Source organism: Haemaphysalis longicornis, unplaced genomic scaffold (assembly GCF_048455015.1).
Source record: "Haemaphysalis longicornis isolate Haplotype H1 unplaced genomic scaffold, Haemaphysalis longicornis Haplotype H1 scaffold_10, whole genome shotgun sequence".
Classification (NCBI taxonomy): domain Eukaryota; kingdom Metazoa; phylum Arthropoda; class Arachnida; order Ixodida; family Ixodidae; genus Haemaphysalis; species Haemaphysalis longicornis.
In genome coordinates, this window is record NW_027526204.1 from 57,058,028 (window position 1) to 57,078,123 (window position 20,096).

At 45.5% G+C, this 20,096-nt stretch overlaps 1 protein-coding gene and 1 pseudogene across 1 annotated transcript; both read right to left on the reverse strand.

The window, feature by feature from the left end:
• Positions 1-4,218: 4,218 nt before the first annotated feature.
• LOC144158042 (uncharacterized) lies at positions 4,219-8,061 on the reverse strand (annotated as a pseudogene).
• A 3,033-nt stretch (positions 8,062-11,094) lies between these two features.
• On the reverse strand, positions 11,095-13,362 carry LOC144158595 (uncharacterized). The gene is made up of 2 exons (XM_077689597.1): positions 13,064-13,362; positions 11,095-11,888 (listed from the first exon to the last, which is right to left on the reverse strand). The coding sequence occupies exons 1-2, from the start codon at positions 13,232-13,234 to the stop codon at positions 11,235-11,237; spliced, it is 825 nt and encodes a 274-aa protein (XP_077545723.1). The 5' UTR covers positions 13,235-13,362; the 3' UTR covers positions 11,095-11,234.
• Positions 13,363-20,096: the final 6,734 nt, after the last annotated feature.

Consider the following 20,096-nt stretch of genomic DNA (forward strand, 5'->3'; position numbering starts at 1 on the left):
GTTACTTCAACGTTATGCCTTGAACATTGTAATAATGTTGCAATAAATATGTTACCTCTTAACATTATAACAATGTTTACACATTTACATCCCATTATTGTTCTATCGTGAACATGCCCCAAACGTTATTAAAATGTCCGGATTTTTACAATACTTTAATGTTGAGTCCTGAGCATTGTAATAAAGTTACCATTTCTAACATTGGTTATAGCTTGTTTCCTGAACATGCCCTGAACGTTATGTTTGTATATTTACATTACTTTAATGTTGAGTCATCAGACTTGTAATACCATTAGTATTTCTAACATTGGTTTTAAGTTGTTTCCTAAATGTTAAATAAATGTTGGGAACAAAGCGTTAACATACAAGTTGGTTTTCAACGTAAAAAAAACGTTTCTAACATAATTTAAATATTGAATGTTTTTTTTAAATGTTACGTAAACATTGCAATGTAACATTTAACGTTATTTAAACTTTTGCAACTTCCATATAACGTTATTTTAATGTTCTGTGCTGCTTGGGACACCGGATGGTTTGTATGAGTTTAAGGTCTTGCCCTTTAGTTTGCCCTCAGCGCCAGCGCCGGCAACATTCCAGAGAATGATGGACACGGTATTGTCCGACTTCAAGTGGCAGACATGCCTCGTGTACACGGACGATGTTATCGTTTTCTCGTCAACATTTGCAGAACACTTGAAAAAACTATCTTCAGTTCTTCGTGCCGTGCGAGCACCCGATGTCACCCTGGAAGCAGAAAAGTGACGTTTCGGCTATGAAGAGCTCCATCTCCTCGGCCACGTTGTCAGCCACGCTAGCATCCAAGCCGATGATGAAAAAGTAGCCGCTATTTCATTTCCCGACGCCCGTAGACAAAAAGGCCGTTCGGCGATTTCTAGGCCTGTGTTTTTATTATCAGCACTTCATAGCAAACTTCTCACACATCGCGGCTCCACTGACCTGCATTACCCGTAATGATGTCGACTTCGTATGAACCAATGAGCAGCAAGCTTCGTTCGAGGGTCTGCACTGTAAATATGCTTACCAGAAACGAAATGATTGCATACAACTTCCGTGAGTAGCTTGTTTGTTGATGTCACCGCCGTTAACAGGACGAAGCCACCCCGATGCACTCGGCGCGATGCTCCGTCGACATCTCTTTCGTCTTATGGCGTTGCCGGTGCACAGCGTAAGGCGCCAAAAGGAAGCTCACCAGCTGATCGTTTTCACATCCACCTCTTGATCGCATCGACGTGTTGCAGCAGGGTACGTAGTACTAAAGTACTATTAACCGCAACCCACACACTGCAAACCAACAAGCACACCCAAAACTGCTGCCAACGTTGCGGCGGACCGCCAAATCGCCCTTCCCATAAGGCCTTGCGGCAGCGCGGTTGGGCTGCCGGTGAATACTCCCTATAACTGTTGTTCTCCCGTTTGCTGGAACTTCGTGTTGCTTTACTGCCTTGGCCTCTCACGTGCACAAGTCATGTTGTTCACACCAGTGAACGCTGACATAACACTGACGTACTACACCAGCAGATATGCTGAAATTCTTTAACCTTCTTCTAGACGTAGGAAGCGTATGCATACCAAGCACCTATACTCAAGGGGCTCAAACTTGTTTTGTAGGACTGTTTCATCAAATTCCTGGGCCTCTCGGGTATTCTGCACATCTCAAACTCTGTGGCTGATACGAAGAATGACTGCCACGTCTTTTTGAGCTTCATTCAGACGAACTGCTTTGCCCAATGGCATGCTGCGCTATAAGGGAAATAAATTTATTCCCTGGAAAAGTACTCACACAAAGACTTTTATTATTACAAGTAATTTTGCTGATGAATATACATTTCCTGTATGTTACTCTTTTTCAAGCCCTTTTTGTTCAGGTGTAAGCCCGTCTTTTACATTTTTTTTAATGTTCGCAGGAGATACTTCTTTTGCAATCTACCGCGTTGAATGGAAAATCATGTCATCAAACAGCACATGATTTTAGCATTATTTTGGTGTTGCTTGTGCATTTCTGGGCCACCCTTTTATTCCAATAAAGATGCTGTTTTAAACGAACCGAAAAAACATCTTTTTTCAACGGGACTCCTGGACTAAGGAGTCTCCCCACTGGTCTGCCTCCACACACGGATTTGGATTGGGCCTCAATAAAAGTTTTATACTCCTCCTCCTTCAAGGCTTTACAGCGCTGCCCAGCATATCATTGTACCTAAAAATCTGCTCAAGTTAGGGATTTTATTTTTCCGCTAATCAACATACAGAACATTGATATATTTCGAAACGTTTCTTACAATTTTTTTTTCAGGTATATATAAACGAGTTCTGAATCATTATCTCAAAATAATCACAAATGCTGCATTTGCATATTTATATTTCGTATTTCTGCTCAGTTTTTCAACCATGAGATCCTTTAAAACACGTGTATTGAGTTTTACTTGTGAGTTCTACATAATGTTGCACCAAACAGTTTTTGAAATAAAACTTTCCTAGAACCCACAGAAATCGGCACTTTTACCTTGGTCCGGAAGGAGTTAGGGGTGCCTTCACCAAAACGTCCAAAACATTTATAGAAAGGCTACTAAAAATCTCTTTTGCTACTGTTAATGTGTTCCTATAGGTTAGGTCGGCAGCCCATTTTTATTGTTGCCGCTTAACGTGCCAATAGGTAGAGAAAGCATCATTAGTTTAGCATGCCACTGAGGGTTTGGGATATAAAAGTCGCAAACCGATTTTAAAAACAGGCGATGCATACTAGATATGCTAGATAGCACGTAACCCCTACATGCGAATTTGCGGAGTCCCAGCAACCCAATTTTTTATTACATCTGCCCTGGGTGCACGTTAGTGCTTCAAACAACACAAGGCAATTTTTGATATGTTACCTTTAAGCGTTTCAGTTGCCATAAAAAGGCTTTGTGGGGCCCAAACTAGTGTGTTGCTTCACAGAATAAGTCAGAAGAAAAATAATTGTGCAGAGCACATTGCTGTCTCCTTTCCTTTTTTTAATTGACAACAAAATAGCTGACTCAAAAATTTGCCACTAACATCTTGTGGTTTTGGCTGCTGAAATAACTTCAAAAATTCGGAAGGCATTTTATGTCATGCCACCATGGGTCGATGGTTTGATGCATGATAAGAGTGGCAGATAACAAGTCAAGTAGGCAGTGACACTTTCATGGTAAAAATTTTATGAACAGAAGTATCAAGCACGCATTCTGTACAAAAAATCATGACCCACACCAGCATAATGACGGCACTGCTGCTTGGGCAGCATACATTAGTGCACGGTGCCTATACACAGATTCACACAAAACCAACCACATGGGTACTGGCACCAATACCAAAGGACTGCCTTCCCTGCGCAGTCACTGCACCGATGCCAAAAACCGTCTGCACCGTGCAGTGGCGGCACTTGCTGGAATCATTCTCTTTCTTCATTCATTTATTTATACTGCAGACCAAAACACTAGCCCATGAAGTAGATGCACTACATAACAAGTAAAGTAGAACGAGCACTTTAGCAGGTTGCTACCTATCGCATCTAACAAAGACGTCTAAATGCTAACATAACACAATAACCATATTCATAGCACCATTGTCAAAAGGCCTACCATAATGCCTGCTTTTTTACATCAAGTTGCCACTGCCCCGATTCCAGCTCCAGGTGGTGCTCAAATGATGGTGCCGTTGTCACCATTTCTGGTTGGCAGAGGTAACATTTTGTGACGCACGCTTGTTTACCATGGCTCAGAATCACGGCAGCTGCCGATTCCTAGTACCCAGGCAAAATCACTTATTAGCCTAGTAACACTACTGCACTAATGCCTGCATGAAGTGGAATTATAAAACAAAAACAACTCCAAGAACAGTTGTGGTTGGCATGATGTTATGAATTCCAGACAATCCCCGAGACGACATCCAAGAAAGAGATGATGGAAAAGCCAAACAACATGATGCAGAATTTAAGTATGGCACCAAGAGCATGACCAATTACGCAACACACCACAAAGAAAAACTACATGCGCCTGGGAGTACCAATGAAGAAATGCTGTGATTGGACGGAAGAGATTTAGGCTCATAGCTGAAGGCAGATGGAGGAGACAGGTACAGGCAGGAGTGGTATACAGGGACTGGATTTTGGGATGGCCAAGCCAGGTGTGACGTGGCCAGGGCACCGGCGTCGCTATGGAAGCCTGGGCAGAAGCGATTCGACGACACATTGGCTCCTGTATCCTAGATGCACCGCCCACCTGCGCCTTGGCGACCCAAGCAGCAACGGGCGAGTGTCTTTGGGCAGGGGCATTGAACCATCGTCCTCTGTTACGACGGCCCCCACAATGGCAATGCTACTGAATCAGAGCCCTGCTTCCTGCGGTTCCCAGCTACCACCGGAAAATGTCTCCAGAGCCCTCCGACACATCAGCACTGTCTCAGGTAGGCCTTGTACCTAATGAACTCTCATCCTAAGGCATTGCACATTTTTTAGGGGACCAGTGTTAGAAGTTGTTACAGATAATTTAATGTAGAGTGTTGAGAAGTTCCATGTTTGGGTGGATTTGTTTGCTGTCTTGAGCAACCCCCTCCCCCAGAAGCAGTGTGTTCGAAACAAAGCAGTTTAAAGTATGCCAACATTTACGTGAATAGAGGGACAAAAAGAAAAGAAAAAAAAGGCAGGCGTTTGGAGAAAGGAGGGCCAGTTATGCCTGAGAACTATCTCTAGGCCACGCCCCTGGAAAGGTGCCCGGTTGTATTGGACCCTAGGCAGAGCCTGACGCCGCCGCTGGCCTAGAGATACCATCTCCAAGCCATGATCCAGAAGAGAGGCTGCAATCCACAGCCATACACTGGTCCAAACACGAGAGCCAGCTGGGCTATCTGGCTGTAAGCTTGGGCTGCGGGGCACCCACAGCACTTCCCAATGACTCCCGATACTATGCACTCCTGGCCACAACAGGTGGGCTTCCTCCAACCAAGCTTCACGAGACATGATTGACCATTGCACCCTTACAACTACATGGGATGGCGATGACTTTGGAAGTCAGCTAAAACTAAGAACTGTTTGGTGTATGTTTCAGGAACCTTGTAGCACAGCGTAGAGTGCAGTGTTGTCTCGTGTTGCATACATTACCGTCCTTATAATTTAAATGTCTTGTTTTTCTGTGTTCTATGTGCCCAGCAATGTACCTATGATAGCAGCTTTTAATGACAGTGGTGATGCTCTGCAAAGGAAATGTTGTTTTTACCTGACATGAACCTTTTCATGCCTGATCATATGGATTTTTTGAATAATGCCTTCGTCACAAAGCCTACACATGTAAGGCTTCTTACCAGAATGTATTCTTTCATGTCGAACCAGACTGCTGCTTGTGGTGAAGCTCTTCTGACAGATCCTACATACATGAAGCCCCTCGCCAGCGAGATCTCTCATGCTTTACTAGGTGTCTTTAAAAAAAAAAAAGATCTGACAGATGCTACAAATGAATGCCTCGCAACCAGAGTGCAATCTTTTTGTGAGTGGCCAGGCTACTTTTACTAATAAAGCAGTCAGTGGTGCCACTGGTGAACGGTGATTTGGAGCAATTTTTGTATCAGCAAATTATTAATTTTGGAGCAATTTGGAGCACCTAAATGCTGGTTTTGGAGCACCTTGGAGCAACTAAATATGAACTGCTAGATGTGTCCAAAGCGTCTCCTAATGTTAAAAATTGACCGTATCATCCAGAAGTATTTGTTGGACAAATATGCGGGTCAGTTTCCAAGCACAAAGGGAACAAATGCAGAATATCTTTAATTTCAAAGGCAGCAAACAAATTTGCAGAATGTGCTGATTCGTTTATTGAACTGTGAGGGAAAGACGAAGTTATTTACATCTTTTGCAGCTTTTCGTTGGTAGCTGCAAGCTTAGCCATATTTTCAGCAAGGCTAGAGTTAGCTTCAGCCAGCAGCAGCTGGCCAGACTCAATGTCCTTGAGGTTCTTCTGAACCAGGCCAGCCTTGATGAGACTCTGAGCATTGCTTTAGAGGATTCTAGGCGCATTTTAAGGGTATCTCTTTCCTCGCAAAGCTTCAGGTTCTTCTCAGCAAGTGGCTGGTTCGCAACCGATGATGCTTTCCACTTCTGTCTCTCCTGCTCCTCTGACTCCCGTTGAAGACGCTCAGAGTATACTTTGTGAGAATTTTTCACAGCCTTGACGAGATCCCTGCTCAGTGGCACACTGGATGGGTCGCTGCTGAAGCGCTTCATGTAGCTCTTCACCTGTCGAATGCCATTAATTGTAGTGATTCCTAAGCTTGAGCGATTGTCGAGGATTCGCTTGTTTTCGCTAAAGCCGCGCTCACAATCAGCGTTCCCATGTGGCAGGGGCAGCAAGGCATGGACCAAGAGAGAGAGTAGAGGGTACTTCTGGCTGTCAGCTGACAGAGCAGCAGCCCAGTAACTATCCACTGGGGTGGTACAAGAGGTACCTTCAACTGCAGGCTTGCAGTGGAGAGAATGCCACTCATCTACCAGTAATGCAACTTGCTCGGTCTTGATAATATGGGGCACACATGCAGCCACATACTTGAGTGACTGAGTAGTCTCTTCCATACCAAGAGTTAAGCATGGGTTAAGAAACCGCAAATGCATCAACAACTTGTTGTTCAATGGAAGCTGCTTCAGGAGGTGCTTTGCAGTTGCAATATAAAACGCCTGGGCCCCCGTCCTGAAGGCTTTTTTCTCCTGGGGGCCCCAAGTCTTCATTTCCTGCTCGGTGTCAAGCCCTACTTCGGGCAGTTGCTTGAGGTTTTCAGTTGCCCCAACATTCAGATGCTTGAGTTCAGCACCATTCATAGATGCGTGCACCTCATGCCTCACGAAGCGGCTTAGGAGCTTCTTCACTAAGCTCACAGACTCCGAGTAGACAACATGAATCAGTGGCTCTTGCCTTTGAAAAGTGGCCTGAAAACCGACGAACAGTTCTGCAGCGCTTCTCAGAAAGAACATTTTTGCTCACCTTTTTTTGTCCGAAAGTGCCATTGCTAATCTGTTCAGAAGAACTGCCCCACTTGGCCGAGCTGCAGCTCCAGTGCTGAAGAATGCTTTCAGAGCTTCGTACTGCTCCAGCACTCTTTCTAAGCTGTCTAGGAACGTCAGCCATCGGTTGTTCACATGCCTTAAAAAGACGTGCTCTGGAATGCCCAAGTCTCTTTGCTGTTCCTTGAGGCTTGAAGACTGAACAGCATGCTTAAAGTAGTATACGTCGATCACCAACAGCTCAACATCACTCCCAAAAGTGCTCAGCCCTGTGCTGAAGGCATTGTGCACTTTGTGCAGATTGAACTGCAGTCTACAAGAATGGCAGCTGTGGCTCGGCCGAGGTTGAAAGACTCAAGATGCTCCACCACAACTTTCAGTTGGCTCTTTGAAAAGTAGTGAATCAGGATGTCCAGCTGTTGAACGTGTTGTTCTGGCTTGGGGGTCTCGTCAATTTGGATGGTGAAGTAGACATCTGGCCATCCAACCTCTTCTAGAACCATTCTCCTGAAGTAAGGACCTAGACCGTCTGCAATTAAATACGTGGCCTTCGTCTTCCCACAAGCAAACTTTTCTGCAATCTTGGAGTCTGGAAACATTGCTGGAATAGTTTTTGATGCAGTTTCCGCGTAGGTAAATGGTACTCCTTTCACGGCTAGTGACATGGCAAACAATGCTTCTGCTTTTGCAACATTGTCACTGAGTGAAGATGCAGTAGCCGCTCCAGAAAAGTTCAGTGATGGCTGGACTGTTTTCGGTCTCTCCAACTTGCCGTCAGCATCCCGGTGCCGCTCTGCAGCTTTCAGGTGCATTTTTGCTGATGCATGCCTCTTGACTGCAGCCGTTCCATGCTGAGCACATGAAATCACGATGTTGCACAGGACACACCTCGCTTCAGAGTTCCTTGCACAGGGGTGGCACCACAACTTGATCAGATCCCCATTGCTATCTGTTTCTTCAAGTACAGCCGGATTGAAGGTTGTGAGCCGAGCTGTATAAAAAGAAAAACAAAACAGCTTGCTACATTTGTAGAAGTTGCAAAGCAAAAGTCAGAATATGAATTGCAGCAGAACGAACGGGTCAGTGCGAGCGCACAAAGTGCCACACAAATGGCTCTATATTCATTTCATGAAAAACACACACGCTATACCCTCTTGTCCTATACAAGACAACCAAAGGCTCCTTTACCGACTGGGGAAGTTGCTTCACTAACTCAATACCGTGTCCCTGATGCAACCAAACATTTTTTTTTCCGCGCCACACCAATTCATTGACACAATGGGTTAGCCTCCTAAATTCACCAGTCGAATATTCCCCAAGGACTGGAGGTTTCATAGGAATACATTCGAAAATCTAGAGCAGGATTGCATTCCCACAGTCCACGACAGGCTGTCTGATAAGCACGGGTTCGATCCCGGCTGCTGCGCCCATTTTTCAGATGCGGCCGAGAACAGCTAAACTCCCGTATTCGAGATTTAGGCCCATGTAAAAGGTGGCCAAAATTAATCCCGGGCAGCACTGCGGCACGCGCCTCATAGTTGAGGCGTAGCCTTGGCGGGTTGAACCCCCAAATTTTTATATTTTTTTATTTTGATAATCGAGGTATACCAATGTGAAGACACTCAGAACCGTCAAACCCCAGTGGGTGATGTTAGACGCGCGACATCGTCTCTAACGCGTCTCTAGCGCCTCTAGCGTCTCTATCAGGTTATCATGCAGTTTATGATCATGGGTTGAAGGCATGGAGGTTTGAAGGAAACCATAACTTTTGCATTTTATTAGATGCAGGCGCTTGCTATCAGTCTGTGTGCATTTCCAACCTTGGTTTTTTTTATTAGAGACTGGTCGTTTCTCACGGCCCGCTCCACTTGCGACGGTTCACTGAGCAAGCCCGGCAAGCGAACCGGGAGCTTGTCTCCGAGCGCTCACCCATGCCGCAAAACGGCGCTCGTGCTGGCGATCAGAATGGAGAGGGCCGGCAATAAACGCCACCTATAACTATTGTTTATAGCAAGAACCATATGAAACTACGGCAAGCAGGTAGGTTTTTAACAGTGGTGCGCCAGGTCTGCAACGACTTGCTAGACGAAAGCACAATACCGGCGGTACAGCGACGGCGCCGCGGCAAACGCGATGACGCGTGCTAGGGAGTTCCGAGTTACCAAGCCGAATTAGTTATACGCGTCCAGAAACCACTGTGAAGTATTACTTGTAACAGGACGCGTGCGATTTCCGTGACATAAATTTTGGCGCACTTGCTAGCGAAATCGGGGTTTTTGTATCAGGATGGCACAGGATACATACTTTGGCTCAAATTGGCGCATTTGGCGCAGGAGTGGCAGCACTGAATGAGGGCTTCCAGGTTGTCATCTGCATCCTGCACAAACAGTTTCATAAGAAACTTTCACAAAAGAGGCGAAAGGGAGAGGATTACCTGATCTTGAGTAAAATTAGATGGGTTTTAAAGCAATACTTGCTTCCAAAGACAGCAATTTATAACCAGGGCACTAATTTTATCGGAGAAATAAATATTTTGCTACAGTACAAAAAAATGCTATCACAGCACACGTCAATAGTGTTCGGATTTAATAGACACTTGCTATACGTATTCATTGTATTGAGGAATGGCGTATCGGTATGCGAGTAGTGGACCTTCATTCCATAACACCGGAAGATTTGACGGGACCACAAAGACACAATACAACTTAGCAGGCTTCTTGACTTTCTTTTTCCTTGTCCCATCTAGTTTTTGGGCTGGTATGCAATAAATGCATAGCACCAGTGGCTTTTGACTGCAGAAAAATTTATTACATTGCATCATATTTTTATTGACTGTGCTCTCAAAGTATGACACTGCACAAAAGCCTTTCACAAATGTACATTCTGCCCAGAGCTGCACGCACGTGCGTTCAAAGATTAACAAGTGGTTTGAAAGCTGCAGTTGGTAATCCATTAGCAACACAGCGCGAAAAAAAGACCAAGGACGAGACGAAGACAACAAACAGCGCTTCTTTGTCGTCTTCATATCGTCCTTGGTCTTTTTTTTTGTTTGTCGTCTTCATCTCGTCCTTGGTCTTTTTTTCACTCTGTGTTGCCAATATAAATAGTTTCACATAAAGCCTCATAAGGTTTTATGCATGTCCTTTAATTTTTTTCCCAGCAGGTATAACTAGTCAGAACGAAAGAAAAAGTTTTGAGAAGCAAGGCCAAAGGCCAAATACACTTAATGAAAAATATAAGTTCAGCAAACCAATAAAAAAACTGTGTTCAATAAAAACTTGTAATGCTTGCAAAGCAGAATAGACCCACCCGATTCGATGAACTTAAGATGTTATTCTCTAAATTTTTCTGAAGGTGCATTGTCTTTCATCATGACTTGTTCATCGGTAACTAATGATGGGTATACTTAATTTGTTAAGCCCTGCATGAGTGCGTGATTTAGAAAAGTAATTGTCGTTTAGCTTAGGCGGAGCAAGAGTTCTGACGGTAGTATCACATGTCGTTATCAATCCGATGTAATGTTGAGCTACTGTTTAACTGGAATTCAGACTTACCAGCTATGAACATCGGCGGCTTCTTAATGAAAGTGCACCCCTACCCTACCTTCCTGTACAATTTAAAGTCTAACATTATCAACTTGTACTTGCAGTGACACACAATGAGGCTTTGTAATCGCAAAACATGAAACACCTATAATTTTCCATGCCTGCTTCTATAACAGGCTAGAAGCTGAAAATTTTAACCACTTGTTTGGAGTGCAATGTCATCACCTGAGTGCGTGGGTGGGTGGTATCACAATCTAGCGCAACATTGGACAAAGGTTTCCTGATAACTGATAGAAAATACTTGAGAGCATAAGAGCACATATGGGATAGTGCTTGTCTTGTTTGTGTTCTTTTGTTGCGCTTCAGTGTGTTTTTCGAGCTAGGAAATTTTGTGGCAGTTACCTTTTTGGTGTATTCATTTAGGCTATTTATTGCATGGACAATTTAATATGCCTACTGAAATGAGAATGGTCTGTGGAACGGCGCACATACCTTCCTGTCTTGCTGCTGCGAACCTGATGTGGATGGCAGCGCATCACACACGGCATCCTGTTCCGGTTGCTCCTCCTGACAGGGACTGGCCGCCGGTTCTGGCGGAAAGTCCTGGCTGCTACAGGCCACGGGCTCACCATTCTGACACCTCGGCAAGGAAGCACGTTGGCTTGGCGTCACTTCGTCACCCGATGCCGTGAATAGTCAATGCTCGGGCACTCACTGCCAAGTGCCAGCCACCCCAGCTCGTGTCTATCCTCGGCCGTCAGTGCAGGGCAATTTGGGAAAAGCCCTCCATAGTGCTTGTGCACCAGGGCTTGGTGCTTGCAGAATGCCCCTGTGTTGCCAGCTGGGCACGTGCACAGGCCTGTGTGGCCGCACACCTCGTACCACTCGCCGTTGCCACTGTAGCTGGGTACGGAGAAGCAGCCGTCTCCGAGCACTCGAATGTCCGCTGCAGCCTCTTCAGGCATCCTCTTCAGCAGGCTGTGGTAGAGCAGGTGGTGCGTGGAGACCCGGTTGTTGGCGTGCTTCAGGATGCGGCTCTTGAAGTACTCCTCCATCACTTGGCCAACCGACTCCACAAGTGCCACAGCATTGAACGCCTTCGTCCGCGACAACACGATGTCTTTCAAAATCCTGATGGAGGCTTCTGCAAAGTTGTTGGTGTTGTGGCCTCGTGTAGTTAGGTCTGCACGGCACAGCAACAACCACTCCCCCTGCTGCTGCTGCAAGAAGGCCTCGACACGCGCCTTGTAGCCCTCATGGCTGCTGCCCCGAAGGCCCTCGATGGCTTTATTGAGGCCCTCCACGCTGGTGGCATACATGATCTGAGAGAAGTCAATGCATAAAAAATTAGAACACAAAGCATTCTAGCACATCACACAGACGTAATACGAAATTAAGGTGAAAATTTTCTAATGATTTCACGTTCCTTGAGCATTGACTGCACACACACACACACCTTTATCTTGACCATACTGATTTTGAAGATGGTGCTTATTGATAACTAATCTATTCATAATGCACAAATCTAAGCGACGGGATGTCTAAGCTTCTACTGTAAGTCATATTTTGAACGGCAGGCCTGCTAATAGCATGCACATCAGGGCGTTTGTTTTCCAACCCCACGTGCTTGTTTGCCTTATCAAGCGCACATTACATCATGCACTACATCATATATTCACAGATACACATAGCTTTGACACAAGTGGCAATATGCACTTGCTTTGGTGATACATATTTGCGTTTGTTCTGACCTCTTTAACCCTAACTTTCCAGGCAGGAATTTGTGGTTTGGTGCAAGTGGTGATATATATGTTTGCTTTGGCAAAAAGCTTTGTCCTTATAAACTGGTTTTTTCCACATTGCATTTTTTCCTGCATGTGTGGACGCTATAAAATCCACGCCTACATTGTGAGGTAATTTGATAAAAATGCTATGCTTTCTGAATCGAAATGTTAAAACCAATTGCCTGTAGTGTCATTAGGACATTGAGAGTTCATGTAGGCTCAAGTGGGCAAAAGATTAACTAATCATGAAACTAAGTTTCGCACTCAACCTTTGAGGCAAGCCAAAGATTTGTATCTAAACCGTTACGCTGATACTACTCTCATGAATTTGGCTAGGTTCAACGGCAATGGTTCCATGTTCATTTCCTACCAGACTTCTTTCTTGTGTAACGTTTGCATACTCATTATAGCTTTTGTCAGGTCCTTTCAAATATAAACATTTATACATAAAAACATGCAAACATTAACATCTACAAAGTAAATTTAAAAACTTGAAATTTTTCATTTTAAATGCATAAAGTGTAATGAAATCAGTGTTCTTGCCCGAACTAAATTTTAGTAGCATGTTAACAGCCAGTCCGTAGTACAATGAAAATGTACACTGCTTTCATCATTTGTATAAATGTGCCTAGTTACCTGGAAGGCCGTAACATGGCCATGTCATTGCCACTCATGCATTGGTACTGCCACGAAAATACATGGGAAACACGAACCTGCTGAAATTTTGTCATCAAAGCTCTCGTTTGATCTTTCTCAACATTGTTTCGAGCAGCCGTCAACCACCGCCATTCTGCCTGTGCCACATGAAAATGGCACAGAAGCTGCCTTCCTTTGGGCCAGGTGGCCCTCAGAGCTGCTTTTTCAGCAGCAGAATTGTCTGTCATGAATGCTCCAGGGGCCTATAAATGGGGCAACAAAAATAGCAATGATAATATAAATGAAGTGATGTACTGTATGCACATGATTACGTGTGCAGCTGTCGAAGCGTAAAATTTTAAAATCAAGCGTAACATTTGTTGTGCGCGTATCATTTAAGGTGTGCCTGTGCTTATGAAAATGCAATTCAAGCTCCCTTCATAGGTCAATTTCATTTGCTCTAAATAGGTTTTTGTTATGTTCCTTACAATTTTTATGGTAATTTGTCCAAAAGGCAGTTGTGTGCCAAACAGCAGGAAAGTGTGCTGCTCCCATTAGCTTTTCGAAAACCACCATTCATTTACAGAACTCATGGAGAGTTACAAACATTTACGTTTCAGTACAGATTAATATATCAGCTACTGAGGTGCCAGTCAGGCTGCAGTACACGAATGTATTTCCCAAAATTGCAAGCTCAAAAGGTTATTAGAAAAACTGGCGATGTATCTCAGCATTTCAGTCTTGCCTGTCGAACAAATAAGCCCCCCCCCCCCCTCTCCTATTCCCACTTCATCCTGCTCCTCCCACTTCCCTTCCTCATCTCCACTCCCTATCCTACTCTTCACTTCCCCTTTCCGATCTCCTGCCCTTCACCTTTACCCTTCCCACAACGCCCTGTGACCAAAGGATAAATCACAGGAATTTGTAGAATGGAGGTTAGTTTTCCATTAGTTTCTTTGTTCTTCCAGAAATCAGACCGACGTTCAACCTCCTTCCCCCCACCTCGGGGGTTGTCGGCTCGTTCAAATATGAAAGCATTTTTCAGACAAAACGGCAACGTTTGAGCTGATATATTCTGCAAGACAACACAGTAGTTTGGTGGCTGAAGGAGGGGGTGGGTGTAATAAAAAAAAAAGAAAAAGCTAAGCATATATATCTGTGCGCGCATCTGGAAGCGGCGCCACCTATCCACACGAAAACAAAACACGTAACCAGCACTGTTTGGTCTAGCACTGGATAGAAGGCGCCGCCATTGCGAATAGAACTCCTGCGACGGCAGTTTTTTCATTCATTCAAAAATAACCATGTAAGTTTATTTTAGGGGAAACAACCGGCGTCACGTGCAAAGACATGTAAAGAATTTTTCTGTGAACGTGTTGTGAGAACGCAGTGCGCTAGACGAGCTTCAGCCAAGCCAGGTCAAGCGTTCCAAGATGGCGGCGCCCTTACGGACGGTCACACAGGCAATTATATCACGGCGAACGCTGGCGACAAACGGTCGGTAAGGACTAATTATGAACTTGTGAACTATATTTTGTCAAGATTATCTGCACAGTATACTGTGGTACGCTTGTAATAACCCTGCCGCAGTATCGCTGTAGTGCACGCAGAGCAGTGGCAAGGTGTGATTGCGTAGTGTATGATTTCTTTCCCTAAGGTGACGTTATCATCTCAGTTATGGTCGTGCCTGGTGCGTAGTGCTTGATTTCTTTCCCTAAGGTGACGTTATCATCTCAGTTATGGTCGTGCCTGGCATCAGTTTAGCAGCCCTCAAGTGCTCCATCGCTAGACTTTATTACGACAAATGCAAAAACGTTATTCAGAACAAGTGGTCGAAAAGGGTAATTGTGTTGTTCAGAACAAGTAGTTCAAAAGCAATTTCCTCATCCCCTAGCCGACAAACATGCTGCTAATGAGACACATTGTTACTACGAATAACCCAAGCATTCATGCGTGGGTTATTTGTAGGGTTATTAGTGCATTCATGAATAACCCAAGCTTCCAGGCTTTCTTTTAGTGAAGTCAAAGGTAGGGTGCCACGCAATATCTGCCCATAGACGTGTTTGAGACGTGTAAATACTGCCCAAAGGAGGACGCTGAGCTTATGTTGGGTGTCCTTGATGAGAAATAATACTGGGGAACTGGGTTTGGTATTTAGAAGATAAAGTGCTGTTATTTCTAGCTTGTGAGTTCAAAAAAGATTAAGTACTCATGGCGACATCATTTACACAGGAGCAAAGCAAGGATAGTGCTCAAGAGACTAAGGAACTGCTGCCTTCGTTTGATAACGGTTGCTTCCATACCGCCATGTGTTTCTTCACACTAATGCTGCTTTCATTGCTCTAGCATGTACAGCCAACTAAAGAGGGAAGCCTTCTGCTAGGATAGTGGAGCCCACACTACGTGACTTAAGGATGAAAATCTCTGTCTTTGCTTTGTGATCTTCAACACTGCCTTCTGAATGCGCATACATTGTTCCCCTACAGCCTCTGATGCCTGTGGGGTTATTACAACAGCCAGGTAAGCCAGTGTGGCCGTCCTAACGGCAAGCACTTGAACACTGTGCCTTGTATTTAATGTTTGGTTCAATGCAAGTGCAATCCCGGTTACGCAGCAGCCTTGTGCCTTAGCCATGTGCCTTCATTAAGCCTTGCTGCACTCTGCAGCAAAGTGTTTAGTCCGTCCATTCGGACACCTTGTGGGCAACAACAGTTGGTGCAGTCAATGAGTTGGAATTGTGAAATACTGGATACTGGCAGCATGACCCGGTATAATGTCTACTTGGGAAGGTCTGAATAGTGCAGGTGTCCTCATTCAGTTGCAGGAGCTTTTTGTTACCTTTGAACCTATAGAAGCTTGACTGTTGTGCCAACGGCGCATTGGGATGCCTGTCCGGTATTAGGTGGTGGCTGAACCATTTGCCAAGGGCCTTTCAGCTGATGCCAAACAGCTTTCGTCAGCGTAGTTGTACGTTTTTTTATCATACTGTGCTAGCATTCGTTGTCGGTGCTCGTTGGCGCACCAGTTAGTTTAGGCACTTTTTTTGCTGCAGCTGTCACCTTCCAAATGATATTAAGGGCATTTTCACCTCATTCACCCTTTCTGTTAAAGCTAGCGATCAAGCGAACTCCTTTCTTTCCACTTCTTTCTCACAATTTTTGCGTGATGCTTTCCACCTCAAAGAATGCCAAAAGCTCTCTTTTCAGTGTTAGGCCCTAGTTCATAATGTTCATGCGTATTGAAACAACAGCAGTTGGTGACCTTAGGTTGTCCACATAGAGCCCTCAGCCTGACCATAATACAGTGGAACCCCATTACTACGTTTTCCACCGGACCGGGAAAAGAAAACGTAACAGCTGGGAAAACGAAAGAGTGAGGAAAGCCACGAAAATGGGTCGGCGTCTTACTGCCGTCATTAAAGGAGTACTGACATGAAATTTTGTTGTTACGTTTTTTTCGCTGCTATGCATGCATACCAGCCCACTAATCATAGAATGACAGATTAGACGGTCGAGCGCAGCGTAAACATTCATTTACGGCATCGTTTATTCGTGTCAGTTTCGGTTTCGACAAAACGAACGCCGAGCGGCCGCCATGACAGGAGGTATCACGTGACGTCACCATTCTTGCCGTATCACTGCCGCTCTGGTAGCGTGCGCGCACTCAGACCGGCCGAGGTCTTCACCGTCCCCACAGGCCCGGGCAGCATGACGTCAGTCCCAAAACCATGACGTGTACACACGCCCGAGCAGCGTGCGCCAACCACAGCCAGTGCGTCTGCTTCGTCACGGGAGCCCCGTCGTCGGCAGTTTGGGGCAAGTAGCAGATGATGTCATGTCGGTCCGCTCTGGGCTTTCTCGTGCGGGCGAAGATTAAAATGGATTTTAAATATGTTTCACTGAACGGTTGCTGTTCAAACTTGCTGGGAGATATCTCCTAATAAAAAGGAAGCATTCTACATAGTTATCTCAGCTTTGAAATTTCGTGCCAGTACACCTTTAAATGACCCCCTATCTGGAACTCCATTGTTGCCCACTTCATTTCTGCCCGTTCCGCCAAATGTAGGGGTGTTTTTTTGCATTTTTCATGTGCACATTCAGTGTTGTCAAGAGCAATTAAGACGGGCGTCAAGTCATGATAGTCGTCGCAAAATCACTGTACTACTCGCTCGTCGTCACCTTACTCGTGAAGGTCGACAACAAAATCGGGCGTCGTGAAATCCCCGTACCACGTGCTAGCCGTTCCGACCGCCTGTATGGGTGGTGTAGAAAGTGCAGTTTGCAGAGAGGCGGTGTAGAAGGACTGGCACAAGTGACGGTATGGGTGGTGTAGAAAGTGCCGAGAGTGGCAAGGAAGGAGCAGCAGACGATGCATCGAGACCGATCTCAACGGTACCGCACCGGCAGCAGCACCGGCCCGTGCCGCGGTACTGGAAGGCCGTGCTCTTTGCCAACTGACCCAATCTAAAAACGCTGCACAGCACCATTACAACAGTGCGGCGGCGCTAACATCACGTACTTCCGGCGTTCCAAAGTAAAACTTCTGTTGTGAGCTCAGTGATGATCGTGATAGCACTTTCGACAGATGGCCATCTAGTGACGGCCTCTCCAACTCGCTTGCAGCTTCTTGTAGGTTGTTTAGTAACAAATCCTGGCCAAGACTCATCAAAAGCCAAAATGGCGGTGCCCAAGCCGCTTTGGAGTGTCAGGTTGCGACGCATTATACGGTAACAGGCCCACAGTTGCGACGTTACAGCGGGGTTCGCAATATGTTATATCCTATGGGAGCTATGCCGGGACCGATGGCACACAACGTAACAGCCAGGAAAATGCAACAGTGAGGAATGTAACAGCGGGGTTCTACTGTACTCTCTCACAACTGGCCTTTCGGGCATATAAAAAGTATTTGCCCAGTGCATCAGACCTACCCACCCCTCCCTATTGACACACCATGGCCTCTAGGCCCATGTGGAGGCAATGGTATCATCCACACGAGCCTAGTTTGCCGTGCTATGCCATCTGTAAACCAGACATGCACTTATGTTATGGAGGCACCTCTTAGATTTGTTTTAGGAGAGCTCAGCCATAGGCCCTTGTCTTTGTGTTGCCCCACCATCTTGCCTGATCATCTAACACAGGCTACTCGAGAGATGCGGCGTGTACACAGCACATTGGGCATTACGTGAGACGTGCACCGGATGCTGAAATCGTTCCCGTGCCCTGTTTGCATCCTCTGGACCTGTTGCAGCACACCTGCCCACTTGGAGGCCAACTTGGCTGCCCATAATCCGTAAGCTACGGACCCGCTTCCGCTTCTGCAGCTGTCACTGCAGGATGCTCTTCTACTTAAAGGGCGGACAACCGATTTTTGTCGCGTATATGCTCTCTAGCTCATATAAAAGCCAGAATTTTATATAGCCCGGTAACCACAAGAAATTTCTAAACAAATTGGCGGAAATAATTTTAATTTGGCAGCAAACTTCCTGAAATCGGAAGGGTGGCGGTTCTCGAAACTTGACACTACAATACGTGTCCCCGTCACGTGACCTGAAAACCTAGCTGCTACTGTAACTGCTGAAACGTTTATTCACTTATTGAAAACCTTTTCACACAAGTATTTGTAAAAGTTAAAATTGTCTATGTATTTTTAAACACTATTTTGTAAATTTTTGAGACACGCTACCCGGCGCCGCTGGGTTCCTCTCAGTGTGGATAACTGAACATCCATGCTCAGAATCAATGGCAGCGTTCAGTAAACAGATCCAGTGAAGAAGCTTTGATGATTCTGCCTGAGTCAGGGACTTTCTTCTGCCAAAGTATTCAATTTCAGTTTTCAAATATTCCAACGGAAGAAAAAAAAAGAAAAGACAAGCCCGGGGAGAAGCGAACTTCTGACCCCCACAACGTGAAGCCAGATTCTACCTATTGTCCATCCCAGCAGATGACACCTTCATGCAAAATAGACTGGTGAATTAAAAAAAGCACATAAAGGAATAAGAAAGCCTGCGATTCACACTTTTCTTTAACTGGGGACGAATTTTTAAATATCGCTATTCATCTGGCATACAGACAAAAGTATGTTGCCGCGCTACTGTGTGTCATGGTTGCCAGCATTATTTTCGGGAGGACACATACGGTTCGTAGATCTAAAAAATTCCGATTTGAAAAGTTCTAGGGCGTTATCGGCAAAACCGTTTATCGTTAGGGTGCTTTAAGCGATGCACTTTCATTTGGGATAGAGAATATATACTCGACAAAAATTGGTTGTCTGTCCCTTTAAAACAGCCTCTCTACGGCACTCCACGCGTGGCCGTCTTCCTCTGCATGGGGCTGACTTTCCTGGCAGTTTAACCCACCGTGAGGTGGTCACGCTCTGGAGAATTTGCTTGGGTGTTGCACCGACGCCTGCTGTTCATGCAATGTGGAGTTCTAGCTTTGTGGTGACTAATTCAACTTGCCCCTACCGCCCTACATCCGCTGCGGAAGCGACATTGGACCACCCCCTGGGGGCATGCCCAGGACTCCAATCAGCCCGAACCCAGCACATGGTAGCCCTAGGAAATCGCCCAGGCCGTCCACCCGATATTCATTAGTGGACGCATGGTCAGCTTTACAAGCTGCTGTAGGACTATCTTGCTGCGACTGGCCTATACAGCATTCTGTGGTGCATAAAGCCACTTGCCTCCAGTTTCTTTCCAATTTTTTTTAACCTTCCGTTACTTTCATGCCCTGTGGCAAAATGGCGCAATAAAAAACAAGTCTCTTTCTAGACTACTGTGAGGAACATCTTTGCAAATTGGGGCGCATCAAGCAGTCATCGCTGCTTCATGCATGCAGGCATGTCAGAATATGCACTCGATTTCAGCACCACCTCTGCTACAGAAAGTGGCACCATTGGTAACCGTGGCACTGCTATTGGCGGCAAAAATACGAATGCTCTCAGGCCAACATTCCCTGTCGTGTGTAAGCCGAAAATGGCGAAAGAGCCACATCCCTGTTGCTCTCTCCTGTTCCTAGATTTTGCATGTGCTCCCAGCTTGGGCAGTCACCCGATTGGCAGCGCCACTTCGTGGAAACTATAAGAAACAATTCGCAGGGTTTGTCCAGCCGT